The sequence below is a fragment of the Bufo bufo genome, chromosome 2 (assembly GCF_905171765.1).
Source record: "Bufo bufo chromosome 2, aBufBuf1.1, whole genome shotgun sequence".
Lineage (NCBI taxonomy): Eukaryota > Metazoa > Chordata > Amphibia > Anura > Bufonidae > Bufo > Bufo bufo.
In genome coordinates, this window is record NC_053390.1 from 503,072,925 (window position 1) to 503,097,337 (window position 24,413).

General features: G+C 43.7%; 1 protein-coding gene across 1 annotated transcript in view; it reads right to left on the reverse strand.

The window, feature by feature from the left end:
• The window catches only part of MAST3 (microtubule associated serine/threonine kinase 3), a 163,412-nt gene that overhangs the window by 84,806 nt on the left and 54,193 nt on the right, over positions 1-24,413 (reverse strand). The window contains 7 exon segments of the mRNA XM_040417822.1: positions 2,823-2,908; positions 3,731-3,798; positions 4,204-4,336; positions 12,393-12,494; positions 13,443-13,652; positions 17,376-17,451; positions 23,285-23,442. Of these exon segments, the coding sequence (XP_040273756.1) occupies positions 2,823-2,908; positions 3,731-3,798; positions 4,204-4,336; positions 12,393-12,494; positions 13,443-13,652; positions 17,376-17,451; positions 23,285-23,442 (833 nt within the window).

Consider the following 24,413-nt stretch of genomic DNA (forward strand, 5'->3'; position numbering starts at 1 on the left):
GCCGGCGTGTTAACCCCTTGTATGTCGTGGTCAAAGCTGACCGAGGCATGCAGAGGGTTCGCGGAGTGTACGGGTGCCCTCCACTTCCCCACCAAGTCCCCGCGCTGGAGTGGTGCGGACCCGATGGCAGAGAAGGCAAGCCCAATGCCTTCCATAGGCATCGGAGCTTGCCTTCTACGAAAGCCTTTGAGATCCAGCCCTTAGGCTGGGTCTCACAGGCAGGCTGTCCGCTTTCATGCTTGCAGGTTGAATTGTAATGCATTGCAGAGGGGATCAGACCCCAGAAGTTGAAGTCCCAGTGTGGGACAAAAAAATAAAAAAAATAAAAAAAAAAATGTAAAAAAAAAAAAGAAGTTTTATCCTAAAATAAAAAAAATTGAAAAAACAAAAACAAAAAACAGACATATTGGGTATTGCCGCATCCGTAACAACCGGCTCTACAAAAATATCACATGATCCACCCCCTCACCTGAACGCCGTAGAAAAAAATTAACTAAAAACTGTGCTAAACCAATCATTTTTTTGTCACCTTATATCACAAAAAGTGCAACACCAAGCGATCAAAAAAGCGTATGCCCCCCAAAATAGTACCAATCAAACCGTCACCTCATCCCGCAAAACATTAGCCCCTACATAAAACAATTGGGGAAAAAAACTAAAAAAAAAAAAACTATTGCGCTCAGAATATGGACACACAGGATTTTAAAAATACTTTTATTGTGTTAAAATTTTAAAATAAAAAATAAAAAGTAGACAACCAGGTCTATTAAAATATCACATGCCCTAGCCCCTCAGGTAAACACCGTAAAAGAAAAAAAACGAAAAAAAACTGACAGACATTTTTTGTCCCCTTACATCACAAAAAGTGTAATACCAAGCGATCAAAAAGTCATACGCACCACAAAATTATACCAATCAAACCATCATCTCATCTTGCAAAAAATGAGACCCTACCTAAGACAACAGCCCAAAAAAAAAAAAAAATTATATATATATATATATATATATATATATATATATATATATATATACACACACACACACACACACACACACACACACACACACACACACACACACAAACATACATGCACTAAAAAAATGTTTTTTTTCAAAAATGCTTTATTATGTAAAACTGGAACCAACCAAAAAAAGTAGTCATATTTGGTACTGTCGCGTCTGTAACAACCTGCTCTATAAAAATAGCGCATGATCTAACCTGTCAGATGAACATTGTAAAAAACAAAAACAAAAAAATAAAAACTGTGCCAAAACAGCTATTTTTTGTTACCATGCCTCACAAAAAGTGTAATATAGAGCAACCAAAAATCATATGTACCCTAAAATAGTACCAACAAAACTGCCACCTTATCCCGTAGTTTCCAAAATGGGGTCACATTTCTGTAGTTTCTACTCTAGGGGTGCATCAGGGGGTCTTCAAATGTGACATGGCAACTTAAAATGATCCCAGTGAAATCTGCCTTCCAAAAATCACAGGGCGCCCTGCTGTGTGCCCGTACAGCAGTTTACAACCACATATGGGGTGTTTCTGTAAACTACAGAATCAGGGTAATAAATATTGAGTTTTGTTTGGCTGTTAACCCTTGCTTTGTTAGCAGGAAAAAAAATGGATTAAAATGGAAAATCTGACAAAAAGGTGGAATTTGGAAAGCTCCTCTACATTTCCCTTTAATTCTTGTGAAACAAAAGGGTTAAAGATTGTAAAATCTGTTTGAATACCTTGAGGGGTGTAGTTTCTAAAAATGGGGCCATTTATGGGTGGTTTCTGTTATGCAAGTCCCTACAAAGTGACTTCAGACCTGAACTGGTCCTTAAAAATTGGGTTTTGGAAATTTTCTTAAAAATTTTAAGATTTGCTTATAAACTTCTAAGCCTTCTAACGTCCCAAAAAAAGAAAATGTCATTTAAAAGTTGATCTAAACATGAAGTAGACATATTGGAAATGTAAAGTAATAACTATTTAAGGAGATATCACCATTTGTTTTAAAAGCAGAGAAATTGAAATTTTGAAAATTTTCCCAATTTTTGGTAAATTTGGTATTTTTTATAAATAAAAATGAAATATTTTGACTGAAATTTACCACTATCATGAAGTACAAAATGTGACGAGAAAACAATTGTTTTAAAGTTATGACCAAATAAAGTGACACACGTCAGATTTGCAAAAAATGGTCTGGTCCCCGAGGTGAAAAATGGCAGGGGTTCTGAAAGGGTTAAACTCCTCTGACAGCTCAGAGCCAATCTTGAAAACATTTGCAGACTAGAATAATAAAAATGAGACCTCTTCATAAAACAGTGCAAATGATGATGCCAACCTCACTGCTGACATTTCTGCAGTTAAAGAGGACCTGTCACCTCTCCTGACATGCCTGGTTTAATAGCTTCATGCATTCCCCATGTAATAACAATTCTGGAACATCTATTCTTATGGCTCTATGTTGTGCCATTCCTGTATTATTTCTACTAGAAGTTATGAATGAATTGCTAGCAGTCTGCAGTAAGGGTACAGAGGGGTGGTAACCAGTTGGGGTGGGGGGGGGTGTACCTGCACAGACTCACTATCCAATCAGTGCTGCCATTTTCAGACTGTGCAGGTACACGCCCCCAACTGGTTACCACCCCTCTGTACCCTTACTGCAGACTGCTAGCAATTCATTCATAACTTCTGGTTGAAGTAATAAAGGAATGGCACAACATAGAGCCATAAGAATAGTTGCACCAAAATTGGAATTATATGGGGAATGCATTTTAATTTTTTTAAATCTAAAGGTAAATGCTAAGATATGTGAAATATCACATACCCATAGGCGCCATTGCTGATCAGTTTGATAGTTTCAAAATCATTCTCTCCTGGTTTCTTTCTGTTAGGTGTACTTGAAATACAAGTCTGAAAGAAAAAAAATTATAAAATCAGGTCCTGAATAAACATATGTACACATCACACTAGTCATGTACAAAGCAAAGATCCAATCACTAGGATGAAATGTATCAAATATAAATATTGCTTCACCCTCTAGGCTGGGGCTACATGACAACTTTAGCCACAACACGTCATGCAGCCAAAGATCACAGCAATGCGATCGCAGCATTATAAAAGTGAATGGGATAACGTTGCAATCTGACAGTAGCAAGAAATCCAGCAGGTTTGGATTTCTTGTCCATTCACATTAACCTGGGAGTCACAACACGGCCCCATTCACTTTCATTATGCTGCAATGTACAATACAGTAGTAGCTCAAGGCTGTAGCCATCTTTTGGCGTATGACTTGTTGCAGCCAAATCAGCCGTGTAGCCCATTTGGATTTTTTCTCCTGCTTCCCACCACATTGTTTGCCAACGTAAATTGTGCCATTAGAAAGTGCATCTTGTCCCCTCAGAACAAGCCCTCATACGGCCACAGCGAGTGAATGGGGCTGAGCTTGGTTAGCTGTGGGGAGGCAGCAGAACTAAGAGTGCTGTGGCCTCCTCAAACAGCTGATCAGTTTGGGTACCGGACCCCTGCCAATTTGATAATGATGATAGGTCAATATCAGCGTCTCGGAAAAACCCTTTAAAGAACGTTATGAAATTACTAGGTAAACAGTGTATGTAAAAGCAAAAAAATGCACGTAAACCAGAGAATCCATGGCTGTGAGCCCCTGTGGAGCGTATAAGCTTACAGCACATAAGAATATGACAGTATGCATTGTTCATGTCTCAGACGTCTTACATCTTGAAATTCTTCTTGCTCCAGCTGCAATGTGGATTCTGCGTCATAGTTATCCAGCTGAACAATCTCTGTGAAGAGAAGGATGTCAGATTCATATTAATTATTCACTTGGTGGTGACCATGCAGCTCTTACACATACAGTTCTTTAGTATTTCAGAAATAACAATCCTGTAAAACTGCTAGTATCAAGAGGCCGCTTCTAAAGCATGGAAGCATTCTGATAATAAGATGCCCGAGTGTAGTATACAGAATATATGTTGCAGAGAAGCCCATTTCTGCTGATGTTCTCAAAAGTAATCTGATGGGAACTTTCAAGCTCTTGACTGCTGGGCTATATAATGAACACGTTTGCAAATAAAGTAGGCAGTTTGAATAAAACTATAGAATTATATTTTCAATAGGCACAGAGGGCATAGGTGGGAGAAAAATATTTATCTGAAAAGAAAGATGAAATGACATAATCTAGAACTTACCCTCTAATGGGTCCTTTGTGAGTCCCAATTGGCTGATGATGTAACGTGGAATGTCAGTCTTTATACCCTGGCCCTCCTTGGCATGACCTTCTGCAGCTTCTAACAGGTGGTAAAATTGCTCTGGATCAAATTCCTAGACATAAAACGTACAGAATTTAGGCACAAAGTCTACAACACACAGAATATGATATCTATTGTCAGATGCCAAGATGCTACGACTAAAGTGACGATAAGTACAGCGGTGGACTTAGTTGTTACAACTGCCAAAAAATGCCAATATTCTTAAACGTGTTTTTAACCAATATATGGCAGTTAGATGGAAACCTAAAATATACCTACCATAAGCGAGATTTGTATAGACAAGATTGTATGGGAGACAGAAGAAAGATTCATTAAAAAAATGGGACGAATGAGGTCTTATGTTTATTAACGAATGTCCAACCTGCCACTCCATCCGTTTCAGGGGACCCTAGAGGGTAGAAAGTCCCCATGATTATGATCAGTGGGGGTCCGGGCAATCTAATAATTATCCCCTATCCTGTGGATAGTGGATATGTTGAAATTAGAGGAATACTTAATTTTCTTTAATTTTGTATATGTAGAAACAGCTCTCTCTCATATATAATGCCTCATGCACATAATCCTATCTGTTTTGTAGCCCACAAATCACGAATCCACAGAATACGGATGTGGTCCGTGTACCATCTGCATTTTATTTGCGGACCTATTATTTACAATGGGTTTGTGGTTCGCATTTTGCGGATATAGGGGGCGATTTATTAAAACTGGCGTTTTAAACACTGGTCTTAATAAACTCCTGCGCTGGCGGTGGATCTGCTGAAATTACGTAAGGTGCTATCCAACAATAGTCTAAATGTAAACCAGCTTCCTGGCTGACTTACATTTAGACCATTTTCTATGCCTAAAACAGGCAGAGAAAATAACCTTGCACCAGAAATACGCCTAATATAAACATATTTCAGATCGTAAATGACCCTCATAGTCTATCTTTCTGCATAAGACTATGCCGCAGACAGACAGAAGATGTCCTATACTTTTCTGCAAAATGCAGACCGTAGACACATTGAAGTCAATGGGTCCCCAAAAACCCTTGGAGTCTAGCCTGCCTGTGTGTCTTGTACTGGAGAGATCAAATAAAGCCTTGAAATTTTCTCCAACGGCTGGAATTTCTTTAATATTGCAACACAGACCGCATCCATATTTTGTGGATCTGGATATGGTCATGTGCATAAGACTTGAGAGAAGAAAAAATGATATATCACCAAAAGACCAATTCCATACGGATGTAGTAAAGCTGTTTTTTATTATATACATTACAGACACTATATAGCACCCATAGAAGTGCATGGGGCCCCCACCGTATCCCGATTGCCTCCAGTTCTGTACTACAGATCAGTACAGGACTCCATGTGTCCCCTACAGCCTCTGTGCCACATGCACCAGGCTTTAGTTTCAGCATTTAACTGGAGGCAAACTTGAAACCAAACTTACCTTTGTGTTTAGTTTCTTAAGCGGCACCTTAAAGGGATTCTCCGGGAATTAAGAAAATGAAAATACTTAAATATTACTTTATTATAAATATATTCCCAAATACCTTTCATTATTAAAATGGCCGCTGTGCTATTAGTACACACAAAACCTGTCCTGCTCACACATGAGGACAAGTTAATCCTCCTCTCCTACTTGTCAGGGCTTATGATCCTGAATACAGATGATAAGAACTTTAGCTGAATCTCTGTATGAATGGAGTTCATGAGGAGACGAAGTACAGAGAGGACGGATAGGACAGACTGTGGTAATGTGTTGCTGTGGTAATGGAGACTGCATACAAGTGCTGCTGATCATTAGCCACACCTTACCCTCCTCTCATGTGTCCTCATCATCTCCATTCCCACAGAGATTCACCTGTATTCAGGATCTTGATTCCTGACGAGCAGAGAGGAGGATGAGGCAGCACTGTGGCTCATTGTGGTGAACTAACTTGTCCTCCTGTGTGATTAGGACAGGTTTTGTGTGTACTGATAGGACAGTATCCATTTTATTCCTCCCTAGACAAAACAAACCATTTTAAGTAATGAAAGGTATTTATGAATATATTGATTATAAAAAAATATTGAAGTATTTAAAAAAAAATTTTTTTATTCCTGGAGTACCCCTTTAATATCCAAATTTGTCATCTCCATGTGCTTTTCAGCTTCCTTCTTCATCACTAACTGAATGTATCACCAGCCCTTCATAATTGTAAAAAGGTATGGCTTAACGTAATGTATATGCTGCAGATTTTTCACCGTGGAAATATTTGCAGCAAAGAGGATGAGTTAAAAAAAAAAAAATTCTACCGACATTCTGCAAATTACCACCAAAGGTCTCACTCTCTGCAATGCATAGGGTAAAACCTGTGGAAATTCTGCTCCACATGGCTGTACCCATAAGGAATTCACACGTCCAATATTTGGTAAGTATTTTACATCTGTATTTATAAGCTAAAACCAGGAGTGGGTAGAGAACATGGAAGGGGTACAAATCTTAAAACTATACTTTTATAGTAAAGGATCTATTCCTAGTTTCGGCTTACAAATACTGATGCAACATAATGATTGAATACTGACCATGTGAAAGTGGCGTTAGTCTGTAAGTGATAATGGATCTGCCCAAGCATGTGCAGTTAATTTGGATACATTTTTGGCAAACAGATTGTATAGGAATTTATTCACTAGAGGGCTGGAAAGAATGACTAATAGGCAAGTACAATGCTTTCTTCCGACATTATGTTTTTACTGGAAGGTATCCATTTTAGATTCATTTATGACATATTAACAACTATGCAGCTTAGGCCTCTTGCACACGGCCGTGTGTCCCCTGTGGCCGTATTGCGGCCCGCATATGGCGGGTCCGCAATACACGGGACACCAGCCTTGTGCATTCAGCATTCACTTGAATGGCTCCACAAATCCGGAGATGCGGAACGGAAGCACGGAACAGAACCCTACGGAGTGCCTTCGTGGGGTTCTGTTCCACGCTTCTGTTCCGCAAAAAGATAGAACTTGTCCTATCTTTTTGCGGGACAGACGGATCGCGGACCCCATTAAAGAGGCCTTAGGCCTAGGCCTTAGGGTACTAGATCTCCTTAAAGAGACCAGCTGTGCAGTCTTATTGGCAATGCTCCATGATACAATGAGTTGTAATATGCAAAGAGGTATCTCCCAGGAAAAAAGCAGTTTCCAAAAGGTGACACTACCAAAATGGTACGCTATCCCAGGAAAAAAACCTGCATGTTTTTTTTCTCCATGGAGCATTGCCTATAAGCCTCCATACCATGGAGCATTGCCAAAGTATGGAGACATAGCTAGTCTCTTTAAAGCAGCTCTTTCAACAGGATCAACCCTATTAAACTAGACATAGGGCTCATCGTGTAGATTAAAACTATACCTTTCTTTTGTCTATATGCTAAACAGCTGCAGAGAAATCAGCATCTTTATTCATATGCAAATAGGAATTTTGAGCACTAGGAGACAGGCCTGAAACCTTTGAGCACTGCTTTGTAACACCCCCTGTGCTCTGCACACTCCCCCCTTCACTTGACAGGGCTAGACATACTGAAAGCAGAGCTGTGTCCTATCATCTATATGTTATATACTCTATGTACTATAGCTTCACCACACTGAGATCTGCTCAGAAAGCTAATCTACATATCACTGCTTTATTCACACACAATATATGACTAGAAAGACACCAGTAATATGTATTAGCTTAGGGTACTTTCACACTAGCGGTTTTCTTTTCTGGCACTGAGTTCCGTCAAAAGGGCTTAATGACAGAAAAGAACTGATCAGGCATATCGCCATGCATTCTGAATGGAGAGTAATCCGCTCAGGACGCATCAGGATGTCTTAAGTTCAGTCATTTTGACTGATCAGGCAAAAGATAAAACCGCAGCATGCTACGGTTTTATCTCCGGCCAAAAAAATTAACATTTGCCTGAATGCCGGATCTGGCATTTTTTTTTTCTATAGGAATGTATTAGTGCCGGATCAGACATTCAAAATACCAGAATGCCGGAACTGTCCTTCTGGCCTGCGCATGCGCAGATCGAAAAAAAAAAGGTGAAAAGAATAAATGACAGATCCGTTTTGCCAGATGACACCAGAAAGACGGATCCGGCATTTCAATGCATTTTTCTGAATGATCAGGCATTTTTAAGACTGATCAAGATCCTGATCAGTCTTACAAATGCCATCAGTTGCCATACGTTTTGCTGGATCCGGCAGGCAGTTTCGGCGACGGAACTGCTTGCCGGATCACTCTGCTGCAAGTGTGAAAGTACCCTTACAAGCATAGAAAAAACTGTCTACTCTGTGTGGTAATGCTATAGTGTAGTGATAGGTTTTGCACGTAGAGATCCCAGGTTTAAATCCTGGCAGAGACTTCGTTTTTTTCTTCCACATTTAACCCCGATTTATAATTCCTTCACTCCAGAATTCTGGCACCAAAAAGTCATTACAGTTTTGTAATGTGGGTGGGAAAGTGGGTGTGGTTAGCTATGTTAAGGAGTGTCACGCCGCACGCCAGATTTATCATTGAGACCTTTTAAAAAGTTGCTAAAAAAGTCACAATCTTACTCCAGGAGGAGGGTGGAAAAGGAAAACTGGAGTAGATTTTCTAGACAAAGGTGTTAGGTTTAAGGAGACTACAGGAGACATTTGATAAATGTAGTATAAAGTACTACAAGGCAGACTCAAGGAAAACCAACTCCAAATATTCCCCTTATGATAAATTCCCCCCCTATATCCTTAGCATATTGAGAATAATGTTTTTAGGCTTAAAAAGCTAATAAATATTGCACCTGTGAATAAACCAGTAATCGTTTTCAGGCATCAAAACAAAACACTATTCTCAATATAGTAAGGGCTCTTTCATACTTGCGTTGTCCGGATCCGTCGTGTACTCCATTTGCCGGAGGTGCCCGCCGGATCCGTAACAACGCAAGTGAACTGAAAGCATTTGAAGATGGATCCGTTTTCAAAATGCGTTCAGTGTTACTATGGCACCCAGGACGCTATTAAAGTCCTGGTTGCCGTAGTAGTAGTGGGGAGCAGTATACTTACCGTCCGTGCGGCTCCCGGGGCGCTCCAGAATGACGTCAGAGCGCCCCATGCGCATGGATGACGTGATCCATGCGACACGTCATCCATGAGCGTGGGGCGCCCTGACGTCACTCTGAAGCGCCCCAGGAGCCGCACGGACGGTAAGTATACTGCTCCCCACTACACTTTACCATGGCAAACAGGACTTTAGCATCCTGGAAGCCATGGTAACCATTCAGAAAAAGCTAAACGTCGGATCCGGTAATGCGCCGAAACGACGTTTAGCTTAAGGCCGGATCCGGATTAATGCCTTTCAATGGGCATTAATTCCGGATCCGGCCTTGCGGCAAGTGTTCAGGATTTTTGGCCGGAGCAAAAAGCGCAGCATGCTGCGGTATTTTCTCCGGCCAAAAAAAGTTCAGTTCCGGAACTGAAGGCATCCTGATGCATCCTGAACGGATTTCTCTCCATTCAGAATGCATGGGGATAATCCTGATCAGGATTCTTCCGGCATAGAGCCCCGACGACGGAACTCTATGCCGGAACACAACAACGCAAGTGTGAAAGAGCCCTAAGCCCTTTTACTATTTATTATTATATATTATTTATTATAGTACAGCTTTTTATTATGGGTTAAATGACAGAGAAAAAAAAATAACGAAAAAAAAAGTGTATGCAAGTCTCTCCCAGGATTCAAACCTGGGATCTCTACACACAAAATTAAGCACTAAGCTATAACCATTGCCATATAGAACAATGTGTCTTTTCTATGCGTATAAGCTAACACATTACTGGCGTCTGTATAATCACATATTGTCCCTGTGATAACAGAAGCAATACTAGGGATCGACCGATTATTGAAAGTTCCGATATTAAGGATTTTACACATTATCGGTATCGGCATCTAACCTTGCCGATAATGCGTATAAAGCGAATACTAGTGAGCGCTTATGGAAGCGCTCAATAGTATGTATCGGGATCAAGGAAGATGCGCAGCAAGTGCTTCCGATACTCACCCTCCCTGGTCTTCTTTGATGGGGCCCGCGCTGCACTGTCCTGACCCCGTACAGCGTCAGGACGTAGTGCGCACACTATGACCCGACACTGCACGCTGTCAGGTGACAGTGCAGCGCGGGCCGGAGAACACAGGGGAGCGCGACACCGGACTCAGAGATGAAGAGGAGCCGCGGCGCAGGAGAGGTGAGGAGTTTTTTTTATTTTATTCATCCGAGGTCTGATAGGGGATAATAAAATCAGTGAGGGGGGGGGCGGTGTGGAAATTGCCATTTGGCACTGGTATATTATAAATGTAAATTATAAAAATTGACTACCAACTAAGGACTTTATTCATTTATAATTTACCGTACATTTATAATATACTGGTGCCAAATGCAAACTTCCACCACCTCAGTGACTACCAACTAATATAATATATATATTATAATATATAAAATATCCGTATAAATTATCGGCTATCGGCTCTAAAAAAAAAAAAAAAAAAATCATTATCAGTCGATCCCTAATAAGTATATTAGCTTTCTGAGCAGATCTCAATGTGGTAAAGCTATAGTACATAGAGAATATGATATGTAGATGCTAGGACACAGCTCTGCCTTTAGCATGTCTAGCCCTGCTAATCAAGTGGAGGGAGGGGTGTGCAGATTTAGCCCCGCCTCCTGGTGCTCAAAATTCTCATTAGCGTATGAATAACATGCATATTTCTCTGCAGCTGATTAGCATACAGACAAAAGAAAGGTATAGTTTTAATCAGTATGATGAGCCCTACCAGGCAGTATGTCTGGTTTAACAGGGTTGATTCTGGGGACAGAGCTACTATAAAGAGAAGTAGCACAATGCCATGGCTGCATCCAAGGCATTGCACTCAGCCAGTCAGCATCCTACTCTGTAGTGATGAGGGGCAAGCACTCCAAAATATCTGTCTGCGGATGGATACTTAGCCAACTTCCCTAGTCATGTCCCGAAGCTTGTTTAACTCCTTAAGGACACAGCCTTATTTCACCTTAAGTACCAGACCATTTTTTGCAAATCTGACCAGTGTCACTTTAAGTGGTGATAACTTTAAAACGCTTTGACTTATCCAGGCCGTTCTGAGACTGTTTTTTCGTCACATATTGTACTTCATGACACTGGTAAAATGAAGTAAAAAAAAATAATTTTTATTTATAAAAAAATACCGGGCGGCGGTGATCGGAACTATACATGACGTACCGGTACGTCATGTGTCCGGAAGAGGTTAAAAAGTCAGACTTTGACTCATAGGGGGCCTCTTCCAAAAAGGTGTCACTAGCGAGTTCCCTTTCCCTGGAAGATACCTCCTTGCATAATAAACTTGCAGACACCTTATGCACACAGAATTCAATGGTCATTAAGACAGCAATTCTGAGGGTAACTTGGAAGTGTGCATAACACAAAAAAACTAAAATAAAAGATATTTCGGGATAAATAATTGTCATGTAAGGATGTATTCCCATAAATGTAACTTGAAGGGAGCTTGTCACCTCTTTTTCACCAATATATCTAAGAGCACTGTACCACAGAAGATTGCAGACACATTCCTGGCATACCTATGTGCACTTTGTGTCTTTATTCCATGTCCAGGAAAAGCACTTTTATTCTGCTAGAAAACAGCTCCCAAGTGCCCAGCTGAAAGTGAAAGTAAAAACAGCTTTCACTCCTGACTCGATTTCTAACGGCTATATCTTCTGACATAGTGGATATAATGCTGTGGTTCTGGTATAGTTTGAAAGGTTGGAATGCCAGCTTTCAAATAAGGTCAGGCACATGTTGGTACCAATCCCAAGATATGAGCGACTAAAGCAGCCCTCCCCTCTTCAGTCTGGTTTGCTTTGGGCACTTGGAGCAGCAGAGTTGGGGCCTTAGGAGCTGTTTTCCAGCAGAATAAAAGTGCTTTTCCTGGACATGGAATACACAAAGTGCACACGGGTATGTTTGGGAATTGGGATGTGTATGCAATCTTCTGTGGGGCAGTGCTCTTAGATATATTGGTGAAAAACAGGTGACAGACTCCCTTTAAGACTTCATTTGCTATAAGGGCTTCATTACCAGACACTCGAGGAGTCTTGCCGGACGTGCAATAACCATCAGCAACTTTCTTGCCAGCTGAACAATGAAAGAAACTTCTTCACTCTCTGAGCGGTTGTAGGCCTTAAGCAGAGAAACAGAAATGAAGTAATCACCAAGGTAAGCGAAGACTGCATATTGCTGCTTCATGTAATAAAATGTTGGTCACTCCATAATAGTATTTTCTAAAATCATAGATCTACTTAGCATGAAATCCTGACTGACACATTCGCAAAGTAGTGCTTCAGTGCACAGAACAATAAGGAATGAACGTAGCGGAAAAAGGATTTTACAGGCGAGTCACAAAACCCCTATTTCCTTGATCGTGTCTCATTAGGTGATAGAAAAGACCATGGGATGTTCCAAAGCAGCCCCAAAGTGACGGCACATTTATGATCTTAGTCCTTGCCTTGTCTGATCCATCCTTCTGCTTTTATGGTTTATCTGCCATTGGCCTCTCCTGGCTGTTCATACTGCTTGGTTACAAACTGTCTCCAGAAGGGATATGGCCGGCGGGAGGAGCTAACACTTTCTCATTTGTGTCGCCCCCTACTGCCAGCAGCCATGCCCAGGATCTTCTGTATCCCCCAATGACACACGTGAGAAATGGCATTTTATTCCTAGAGCTCCTATGCAGACCATGCTATCAGACCCTGTGCAGTCTGATCCGGCAGTCATTCTCCATCTGCCCTCTACTTCTGGCTATACGTTCACACAAAGCAAGATTCTACAGAGTGCTTAGTCTGCACAGCGGCTGGAGAAACAAAAGTAAAGGACATTCTTCATTAAGACCTATTAGAAAGTTTCAACTTCCATTTAGTGGGATAATAAAAAATGGTTGTGAAGGTGTGCATTAGCCATAAATTTTAATGTACTATAACCATATTTTATGACTTTATTATTGCCTGCTTATATACAGAGATATCAGTAACTGTCAAAAATATATTTGCGTAACTATGGGACTTAGAGGGATTATCTAATAGAGCCCAAAGGAAAAGGAAAATATAGATGAAGAACAATGAAATAACTCACATCTTCTAGCATCTTTTCCAATTTCTCCTGCAACTCCACAAAGTATCGAGAGGTAATTAGAGCCCCCTTGGATTTATCCAGGCAATCTCGGGCCAGCTCAATTATCTGGTGATGTATAAAGCCAAGGACACCATCTGCAAGAGGTAAAGTCCGACTAGGGCAGAGGTTCGTGATGATGTCTTCAAGTCTCTCCTCCATTTGTGCAGTTGCCTAAAGTACAGAACTATAGTTTAACCACAAACATGAATAATATTTTGTGATAAATCAAGGGCATCATAATAGTTGGTTATCCCTTTCCATTCCGCATGGCACAAGACATTTGCACGTTAACCAACTTAAGCTAAGTGGATTGCAGCGGTTATTCAAAAGGTGTTGAGTTTGACTGACCAACCACCTGCGACTACATTGATTAACTTGTAGCAAATCCTTCCCTTACCATTTTTTATTTTGTAATGCAAGCCCCATCCATAGTCTTGACATTACATCTCCCCTGATGAGTTCGCTGAATGAAACGTGACACGTCGGGAGTTACCTGAATAGGGTGTACTAGGGATTCCGCCCCCAACAGGGAAAGGTATCCGGACGGGGAAGCCCCTTGCGGGGCAAGTACCTCGTATAGACAGGTAGGGCATACTAGCCCCTGTCCCTTTAATAGGGTTTACTAGGGCCAGTGTCTCCCGATTCCTGTCCATGCAGGGGCGAATACGTTGGCACTGATCCAGTATGATGACACATCATTAATGTCCACTGATGACATCAGCAACATCGGAGAGAACCAGTTATCCATCTCCACACATGGGTGAGAACGTTCCTTTTTTGCTCAATACATTGTTTTTGTCACCATACTATGTATGTCTTGTTTAGGCCCTTTGGGCTGTCTTATAGTTGTTTGTATTAGAGGCCCTTCCTCTAGCGTCTATCATTTTAGAAGCATTTGTATTAAATGTTAAACTTTACCCCTTTGTCCCCTAGGGGATCAGTATATTTTGCTATATTATTTTGGGAGTAAATAGGTCAAGCCGTCTAACCTGGCCTCATTGCGTGTTGTACCAAAATGTAAATCAGTAAAGTGCTTGTCCAGGGCCAAAAAAAAAGAAATAAAAAATTTGCCCCCCAGAAAATGAAGAGACTTTGTAATAAATACTTGTCAGTTTGGTTCCGTACACAGACACAAGCATTCTATGGATGTGTGTGTATAATCTGTGCAAGTAGTTAATGTTCCCACACACCTTCAATAGCTGTTGTCCAAACACTTGTTTGGCTAATGGTTCTCTCTCCCCACTCCCTCATATACATGTACGCTTGCCACGGCCGAACCAGTACTTGTTTTCAGTGGGAATGGAGAAGAAAGAGACCTCTGACAATGACTTATGTCCTGGGAACTTAAAGGGGTTGTCTCACTTCAGCAAATGGCATTTATCATAGATAAAGCCAACACATGCCACTACAACAATGTATTGTGATCTTCCATATTAATACAAGGCACTTACTAATGTATTGTGACTGTCCATATTGCCTCCTTTGCTGCCATAATTTATTTTTCCATTACATTATACACTGCCTGTTTCCAGGTGTTACAACCACTCTGCAATCCATAAGCGGTGGCCATGCTTGCACACTATAGGAAAAAGCCCTGGCCTCTTTGGTGGCCAGGAACGTGGGAGCACGCATAGGCCGGCACTCTTTCCTATAATGTGCAAGCACGACCACCACTGTTGGATTGCAGGGTGGTCGTAATTAAGGATGAGTGAATAGACTTCATAAAACTTTGTTCTAATACTGTACGGAGCAGGAGCTCCATACAGTATTAGGCGGCGGCATGAAGCGCACGGCGTCATAGCAACCAATGACGCCGTGCGCTCCTGCTCTCAGCTGGATGCCAGGACGGTTTACCACGGACCGTTCACGGCTGTGGAACACGGCCGTTTGCATTCGGCCTTGCAATGTAAAAATGGCTCTAATGAGCCGAAGTTATTGCTTTGCAAAGTCTTGCGAGACTTCAGGTAATAACTTCATTAATTTGTTATGTAAAAAAGGTACCACTTGGAACCGAACCAGAGTTTGGGAAATGTTTTTTTTACAGTACAAATTAATTTATGAAGTTATTACTCGAAGTCTTGCGAGACTTCGCAAAGCAATAACTTCAGTTCATCGGAGCCAATACAGTCTAAGGGCTCGTTCACACGAACGTTTGCTGCCAGTCGTCGTATTGCAGACCGCATTTGCCATTCTGCATCACGGATGCGGACCCATTAAAATGAATCAGGAAATGAGAAACGGAAGCACGGAACGGAACACTACGTTAGAACTACAGAGTGCTTTCTGGGGTTTCGTTCCGTGCTTCCGCACCGCAAAAAGATAGAACTTGCTCTATCTTTTTGCGGAACGGAAGAATCGCGGACCCATTCAAGTGAATGGGTCTGCGATTCCCATGCGCCTGCCCCACGGACGGTGCCCGTGCATTGCGGATCACAGCATGGGCACGGGCTTCACACGTTCGCAGCTCCTTCTCCCGCGAGATCTTGAGCTCCTTCTCCTTGGCTAAGAGCGGGGCGCTCTGATTGGATGCGCTCGCAAGCAGAGAGAAGATAACCGCACCCAGGAGAAATACAAGTCCACACCTAGTATAACCGAGTCGCTTCATTAGCATATGAGGCGCCAAAAGATACGGGGACCACAGCGGACGAACGGGGGGGTTCTTTAGAAAAAAAAAAAAGAAAGAAAAAAGTGCCAAGACATCAGTGGGGGGCCGCACTATAAGGTAGGATAATAATTAGATTAAGGATATCCAGGTGAAAGGTCCTCTTTAAGCCCCCTCCATGAAGTGTTTGCTCCGGAGTGCACTGTTATCTCTGTATTTGCATAGAGGTAACAGTGGCTCCCAGCAGCCCTGCCAGTCCTCAGATATCAGCTATCAGAAGATGACATCTAGCAGGGATTGGAGCTGCTCTAGTTGGGTAAAACAGCTTCAAGGCTAAACCAGACTATAAGCAGATACGAGGTGGCCACGCATGTGAGCCTATGCGCGCTCCCGGCCACCAGACAGGCAATAGCCGAGCCGTTTCTTACTATGCGCAAATGCGGCCACCGCTGCTGGACAGCCTATAACCAGTTAATTCTAAAATGGCTTGAAGAAGCTAGAGGAGGCCATTTGGGCCAATTTAAAACACTATTATAAGCTACTTATTAATGTATTCATTATAATAAATAACACTTAATGAGTTGAGACAACCCCTTTAAAGTGCCCATACACATAAGAAAACTTGGTCTATCTTATGTGTGTATAGGGGTGTGCTGACTCATCTGCAAGGAAAAAAATTATTACCCATGATTTATTCCAATATGCCCAATTCTTTTCACTGGAGATAAACCCTTGCTAGAGGTGTCTGGCAGCAGCTTACTGTCTTCTCCCCCAATGAGAACAAATGCATGCTTGGCTGAACCAAGTATGCTTATGTATAGGGCAGTTGGGAGGAATAGCTAATAGTCCAACACGTACGGCATCTTTACTTTATGGGAAACAATACTGGACCAGAACTAAAAGCAGCCCATACAGAAGATAACATTAGCACGTAAACATAACCAATGAGGTGGCTAAAGTGGTTGTGTCACCTCAGACAATGGCAGCATAGAGAATGGGACCTGCTCCTCTCTAGAGAATGGGGCCTCCGAAGTGAAAGAGTCCACACTGCGCATCCGCTGCGTGCTCTCCATTTATTTCTATGGGAGTTCCAAAAATAGCCAAAACGCACTATTCACTTTGGGGGTCCCGTTCTGGAGATAGGGAGGTGGGACCCCATCTATCTGACATTGGTGGCATATCGTAGCAATATGCCACGATTGTCAGAAGGAAGACAACCCCTTTAAATATCACTGTATAGAAATCAACTGAAATGACAGTTTAGTACATGTCACAGATTTCATTGTACCTACCTTGGGGAATCTTTCCTTGTAAACATGATTCATCATAATGATCTCATTATCAAAATTTATAGATGCTCGTCCAGGGCTAAAGGGAAAACATAGCACTCACTTCAGTAAATCTACAATTAGGCAGCATTCAGACTACTTCACTTGTCCACGTTTCATTACTTTACCGGGTAATATAATAACGTTATTCAAACAATGAATTATCACATTTACATTCAGACCATTTACTCACTACTATCTAGCAGAACAATTGGAGCAGTGAATGGGGAGATCTCTGGATCCATGTGAGGTACAGGGCTGGGTCTAGCTTTGTTAGAAAGAAGTTGCCATGTACTAAATAATTTATGATTTTCATTTTTTACATTATTCATGGATAACCCCTTTAATGTTTTAGATTTGGTAGACAGGAATGAACTTAATAGTTGAGGTTTAAGATGGCTTAATAAAATATCATTATTTTCCTTTTTTTCTCTCACTCCCAGGGATTGAGGGTTGGGCGAGTTGGGGTTTTGTTGGATTGTAAAAATGTTGCAATTTGTTTTTCTTCTTTTTGTATGTTGTAAATCTTAAAATAAAGATGAAAAATAATGTTTTTTTAGCCTTTTCATTCATGTTTCCCCTGACCCCACCTAGTGTTCCAGAAGAATGCTGACACTACCATTCTTCACCACAGGGATAGTATTGACCAGATTAATAGATTCCTGGTTTCCTCCAGACACTACATCACATGACACATAAAGGGAGCCATCAAAACATTTTTCAAACCAGGACTTAGATCTAAATACTTTTGCAATTGCATTTAATAAGAAATTAGTATAGCCACTGTGCTATTCAATAAAATGTCTGTGTAATGGCCTCCTGTTTGTTCTTTTCCTTATATCTCCGTCCACCTCACTAAGGTGGTTGCACAAGTTCAGTTTATATCTTCAACTGCCACCAGCCATGTCTTCTCCCCAGATCTGTGCCTCAACACAATTCTTTCCCTGACATGTATGGACAATTCCTTTTGCTTTAAAGCTTTATTTTTTATATGGCATGAACTGCCAACTTTTGAACCGTATATGTGGTGGACATATCCAAATTATGAACACACTTGTATGTCAAGGGTCCAAGTTAGGGCTGCAGTAAACTATTATTTTAGTAATCGAGTATTCTATCGATTATTTTTTATGATTAATCAAGTAATCTAATAAGATAAAAAAATGAATTAATAGACGTTTTCCTTTATAGAGCTTCCCCTCCCCCCGTTGTGCCATCAGCACTCCCCCCCCCCTCTTCCTGACACTCATAGTGCACAGCGTCATTGGTTGCTATGATGCTGTGCACTCCGGGCGCCCGGCCTTAGTCGTACCAACTTACCTTTCCAGCAGGGGCGCCTCTGACACTCCATCGGTCCGCGCTACTCTGCACCTGACGTCACACAGCATGTCAGGTCACTGCGTGCGTACGTCAGGAGGTCAGTGCAGCGTCCGGAAGCCCCCTGCTGGAAAGGTGAGTATTCCGAGCGCAGCAGGAGACCAGGAAGCGGGAGTAATAGCAAGCACTCCGTGGTCATGTGACACAAATGAATCCTCGATGCAAAAAATTTGCATCGAGGATTTTTTTGTGTCGAATTACTCGATTTAGTCAGGCACTCGTTGCAGCCCTAGTCCAAGTGCTCTTAAAGTTTCCAACAAGATATTGACACAGAAAAAAAAAGAACACACCAATAGAGATGAGCGAACTTCTGTTTTAAGTTCGGCGTCTAAAATTCGGCTTCCGGTTAGCGGAGGATCCCGATATGGATTCCGAATTCCGTTGTGGTCCGTGGTAGCGGAATCAATAATTGCCATTATTGATTCCGCTACCACGGACCACAACGGAATTCGGAATCCATATCGGGATCCTCCGCTAACCGGAAGCCGAACTTTAGACGCCGAACTTAAAACAGAAGTTCGCTCATCTCTACACACCAATCAACTTTGTCAAATAGCTGGACTTCTATATGTGTTCTCTTACAGCATTCATGTGTCCAAAGGCAAAGGGCCTACAGACACACTGTTAGGCTACATTCACACGAACATATTTTATTTCCGTGTCAGTTCCGTTTTTTTTTTTTTGTGGATTGGATGAGGATCGATTAATTTCAATGTGTGCACTGTGTGCTGTCCGCATCCATATGTCTGTTCTGCAGCACATATAACTTACCAGTAAAATCTATAACTTACCAGGAAACCATGGGTATAGCTCAACTCCCTAGGAGGCGTGACACTAAGTGAAAACTGTTAAGCCCCTCCTCCAGCAGCTATACCCTCAGCCTGGAGAGAGAGACTACCAGTTGTGTGTCCAAGTAGTGAAAAAAAAAAAGGCAATGACCAACCATGTGAAACCAAACAAGTCAACTACCCGACAGGGGCAGCTAAACCGTAACAGCAAACCAGAACAATGGGTGGGTGCAGTGTCCCCCAAGGAAGAGCGAGAAAGAGATTTTACTGGCAAGTTATACAAAAATCTCGTTTTCTCGCCCATTTCCTGGGGGGAGGGGGGGGGGAACGGAAACCTTGGAAACCTCGAGAGCAGTCAGAGAGGGGAGGAACTACAGCCCAAGGCAAAACGACCGGAGGTATCAAGAAACCGCCTCCTGCAAGACCAGGCGGCCCAAAGTAGCATCCGCCGATGCATAGGTGTTCACCCTGTAGAACTTGGTGAATGTGTGCAAGGAAGACCAGGTGGCCGCCTTGCACAGCTGTTCCGCCGGAGCCCGATGCCTCTGAGCCCAAGAGGCACCGACCGCTCTGGTAGAATGAGCGGTAACACCAAAAGGCGTCTCCTTGCCCTTGGCGCGGTAAGCCTCGGCAATAGCCATCTTGATGAAGCGGGCAATAGACACCCAGGACGCCGCCAACCCCTTGCGCGGGCCTTCCGGAACCACAAAAAGAGAGTCCGTGCGCCGAAAAGGTCCGGTGACCTCCAGGTAAATCTTCAGGGCCCTAACGACATCCAGGCGGTGAAGCTCCCGTTCTCAAAGGTGAGAAGGAGACAGGCAAAGGGAAGGGAGGACGATGTCCTCATTGAGATGAAAGGCGGAGACCACCTTCGGGAGGAAGGAAGGGACCGGACGGAGAACAGCCTTATCCTGGTGGAAGACCAAAAAGGGGCTCAGTACAAGAAAGTGCCGCCAATTCAGACACCCGTCATATGGAGGGGGTAAGCGAAGACTTGGGAAGGTTGATAATCCAACCGAACCGCTCCAGGGTCTGCAGCGTGAGGTCCACGCTGGTGGACGTCTGGGAAAAGGAGGGCGCCTTGATGAGCAGGTCGTCCAAGTAGGGAAGCAGAAAAACACCCCTGGAGCGGAGCAAGGCCAGGACAAGGGTTAGGATCTTGGTGAACACCCGAGGAGCCGTCGCCAGGCCGAAGGGGAGGGCGACAAATTGATAGTGGTCGTTCCCCACCGCAAAGCGAAGGAAACGCTGGTGACACCGAGCGATCGGGACGTGGAGGTAAGCATCCTGGATGTCGATAGACAACATAAACTCCCCTTTCTCCAGAGAAGCCACCACGGATCGGAGGGACTCCATCCTGAACCGGTGAAGACTGAGAAACCGGTTTAACAGTTTGAGGTCCAATATCGGTCTCACCGAGCCTTCCTTTTTGGGGACCACAAAAAGGTTCGAGTAGAACCTCTTGAATCTGTCCTTTGGAGCAACGGGAGTAATCACTCCCTTGTCCAGAAGGGTGCGAATGGCTTCGGAGAAGGCGGCCGCACACTGGGGGTCCCTCGGGGCACGGGAGCGAAAGAAACGATTCGGAGGGAGGGACGCAAATTCGATTTTGTATCCGGATGACACAATCTCGAGTGCCCAGGCGTCGGAGACGTGTGCCTGCCAGATGTCCCTGAAAAGGAGGAGGCGGCCCCCCATCCGGGTGGGTGGGGGCGCACCTTCAGGCGGAGGTCTGCTTGGCCGAGGAGGGGCGAGCAGGTTGGGACTTACGCCAGGAGGGTTGAGTCTGAAAAAAAAAGGGCTTTTTACGCCTATCCTGGGAGGAATTAGAGGAAGGACCGGTCGCGGGTCGAGGGCCGGAGGACCTGCGGGAGGACCTAAAACGAGAGAAACCAGGACGGCCTCGAGTGGTGCTCTTGGTCCTGGGCTGGGGAAGATGGGTGCTCTCCCGCCCCCCAAATGGCTTCAGAAATGATCTCGTCCAAGCGGGTCCCGAATAAACGGGAAACCGCCAAGGGAAGTCCGGCAAGAGACCGTTTCGAAGCGCCATCCGCCGTCCAAACTTTTAGCCAAAGTTCTCTCCTGACTGAGACAGCCAGAGCAGAGGAACGGGCAATGAGGGCACCCGCATCAAGTGAGGCCTCACAAATGAATTTCCCTGCCTGAACAACGAGCTGGGCTAAAGAACGGAGGTCCTGAAGGGAGACATCCGAATCAAGTTCCTGGTCCAGTTGGGAAGCCCATTCCGAGACCGCCTTCCCGGCCCAGGCGGAAGCAAAGACCGGTCTGAGGGCTGAACCGGAGGCGGCAAATATGGCTTTTGTAAGGGATTCCATGCGACGGTCTTCAGTGGACTGAAGAGAGGAGCCGTCCGCCACAGGAATGGCCGTGCTTTTAGACAGGCGGGCCACGGGAGGATCGACCTTAGGTGGAGACGCCCAAGTGGAGATGCAATCCGCTGGGAAGGGATAACAGATATCCAACTTCTTAGGGGGAGTAAAACGGGCATCGGGGCGAGTCCAAGCCTTAGATTCAAATATAGAGAAGGGAAGAAGGGGGGAGGGGCGGTCTGCAGCGCTGTTATCAAAAGCCGCGACTCCATAGCCACAGTTGAATGCCGAGCCTCCCCCCACAATTAGTATACGGCCGCCGCAGATGTCCCGATCTGAAGGTAAGGGAGAGCCTTTCCACCCCCGCAGGATAAAGAGATCGCCGCGATGCACCTGCGTGCGGACGTCGCAATGCCGTCCGGCAGTGAAAGTGTGCCGGCTGCTTGCTGCTGCGGCAGGCCTTGCCTGCCTGCGATCTTAGGGTTCTGCAGTTAATTAGCCGGCTGCCTCGTAGCCTAAATGCCCTGAAGGAAGGCACTTAGCCTGTAGTAGGGCGCCTATGATGATGTCCCAGGGAACGGTGAGGAGGCCTTGGGGAAGGGGGGGGGGGGGTGAGCAGAGAGCAGAAGGGAGAGGGGGGGGGGGGGTTGAGGGTGGAGGCTGGAACAGCCACTCTCACCATCCTGAAGTCTTCACCCTCTGTCCATTCCAGCAGGGTCACCTCTTCAGCTACTGGCACCGCAGTGGCAGGAAGCTGGAGAGGGGCTTGACGTGTGGGCGACCCTTACGCTGGCGGGATGCAGGGGAGCTGGGCTGCCAAGGTCCTCCTTGTCTTCTGTGGGGGAGGCAGCAGTGCGGATGACTGGCACTGGCGCAGCTCGACCCCGGGAGAAACAGAGAGGTCCAGGCGTCTGTTGTCCCTGTGAACAGTAAAAAATAAAAAATCTAAAATAAAAATTAAAGGAGAAAAAACAGCCCTGCGAAAAAAAAAGCGGAAGAAAGCAAAGCACTAAGCAAAAACTGGCAGTCTCTCTCTGAAGGCTGAGGGTACAGCTGCTGGAGGAGGGGCTTAACAGTTTTCACTTAGTGTCACGCCTCCTAGGGAGTTGAGCTATACCCAAGGTTTCCTGTGTCCCCCAAGGAAATGGGCAAGAAATATAGAGCATGTCCTATTCTTGTCCATTTTGGGGACAAGGATAGGAATTGTTACAACGGATCCGCAGAAAAAAAAAAAAAAACACGGATGCAATACGGATGCCAAAAGGACGTCATCCGTATTTTTTTCGGACCGCAATAAACATATGATCGTGTGAATGTAGTCTTATTACCGGTCAATATTTTCTATTCATTTCAAATATCAAGGAAGGCAGACTCCCACCTGAGGCTTCGGGAACGAGGACGCATACATGGAGAACGCCTTCCTTCCTCATCTGTGATGCTCTCTGTACTTCGGAAGTGTTTGGAGAGAAAGTGCAATTCATCCGCAGTGGGCTGGAAGGGCAATTGGTGTAGCCTCTCCTGGGAGGAGGAGGAAGACTGCAAAAAATGTATACGTAAATAAAAGCCTGAGAAGAACCAAGAGTGTTAAAAAAAAAAATATGATAAAACAAAAGAGCACACAGATTAAAAGGGAACCTGTCACCTCCACCGTGCTGCCCTCACTGAGCTTTTGGGCTGGCGTTTAATGCCGAACCGCACAGCACTGAGGCAGAGGCGTCCGATGAGACTCGTTGCCCTGCCTTCGGACGATGACTGGCTGGTTTGCTTCGTATGCACAACAGTGAGAGCAGCATAGTCGAAGTGACACTTCCCTTTAATAAATGTTGCAACACTCAAAATGCATGAAGATGCAAAAATCAAAGGTTTATCCTTAAATTTTTTTTTTTAATAGCTGTAGTGTGTACATGAGGAATTACACTATATCTGGCCATTATTGGACTAGTATTCTATCATTTTTCCATCTGCAGGCTCAAGCTCTCATTCTCAGTTCTCCCTGTAATAGTGGGCGATTAGTTGTTATGATGCCTCCCATACACAGTACACAAACAAGAGATTCTGCCCCAAATGCTCTCTCATTCAGAAGCAGCAAAAGGACATTAGGGGGAGGAACTGAGCAGCATAATGAGAATAAAGCACTTGTGGTGGGATAGAAGACATACAATTAGCTGCAACAGCCTCCTTGTGTCTCTCTCTGCTTGAATCAGGAGTGAATGAGAGGGCCCTTGTACAGCGGCTGAAGATCAGGCCAATTATCCTAAGAATGCTTGATCCCCATAATTGGCCCATGTAAGATGCAGAATAAGGATTTTTTACTTTAAAAAAAATTCAATTATAAAAAAAATATTTTTGTTTGGGAAAAAAAGAAATAAAAAAATCCTACGTGAGTTGGTTGAGTGAAATGTTGAAAGGACAGAATGACCAGCCATTTCTGATTTGTCCCAAGTGTATAGGCAGAATAATGAACATAAATCTCATATGGGTATAAATTCAGTTCCTAAAGACAGAAC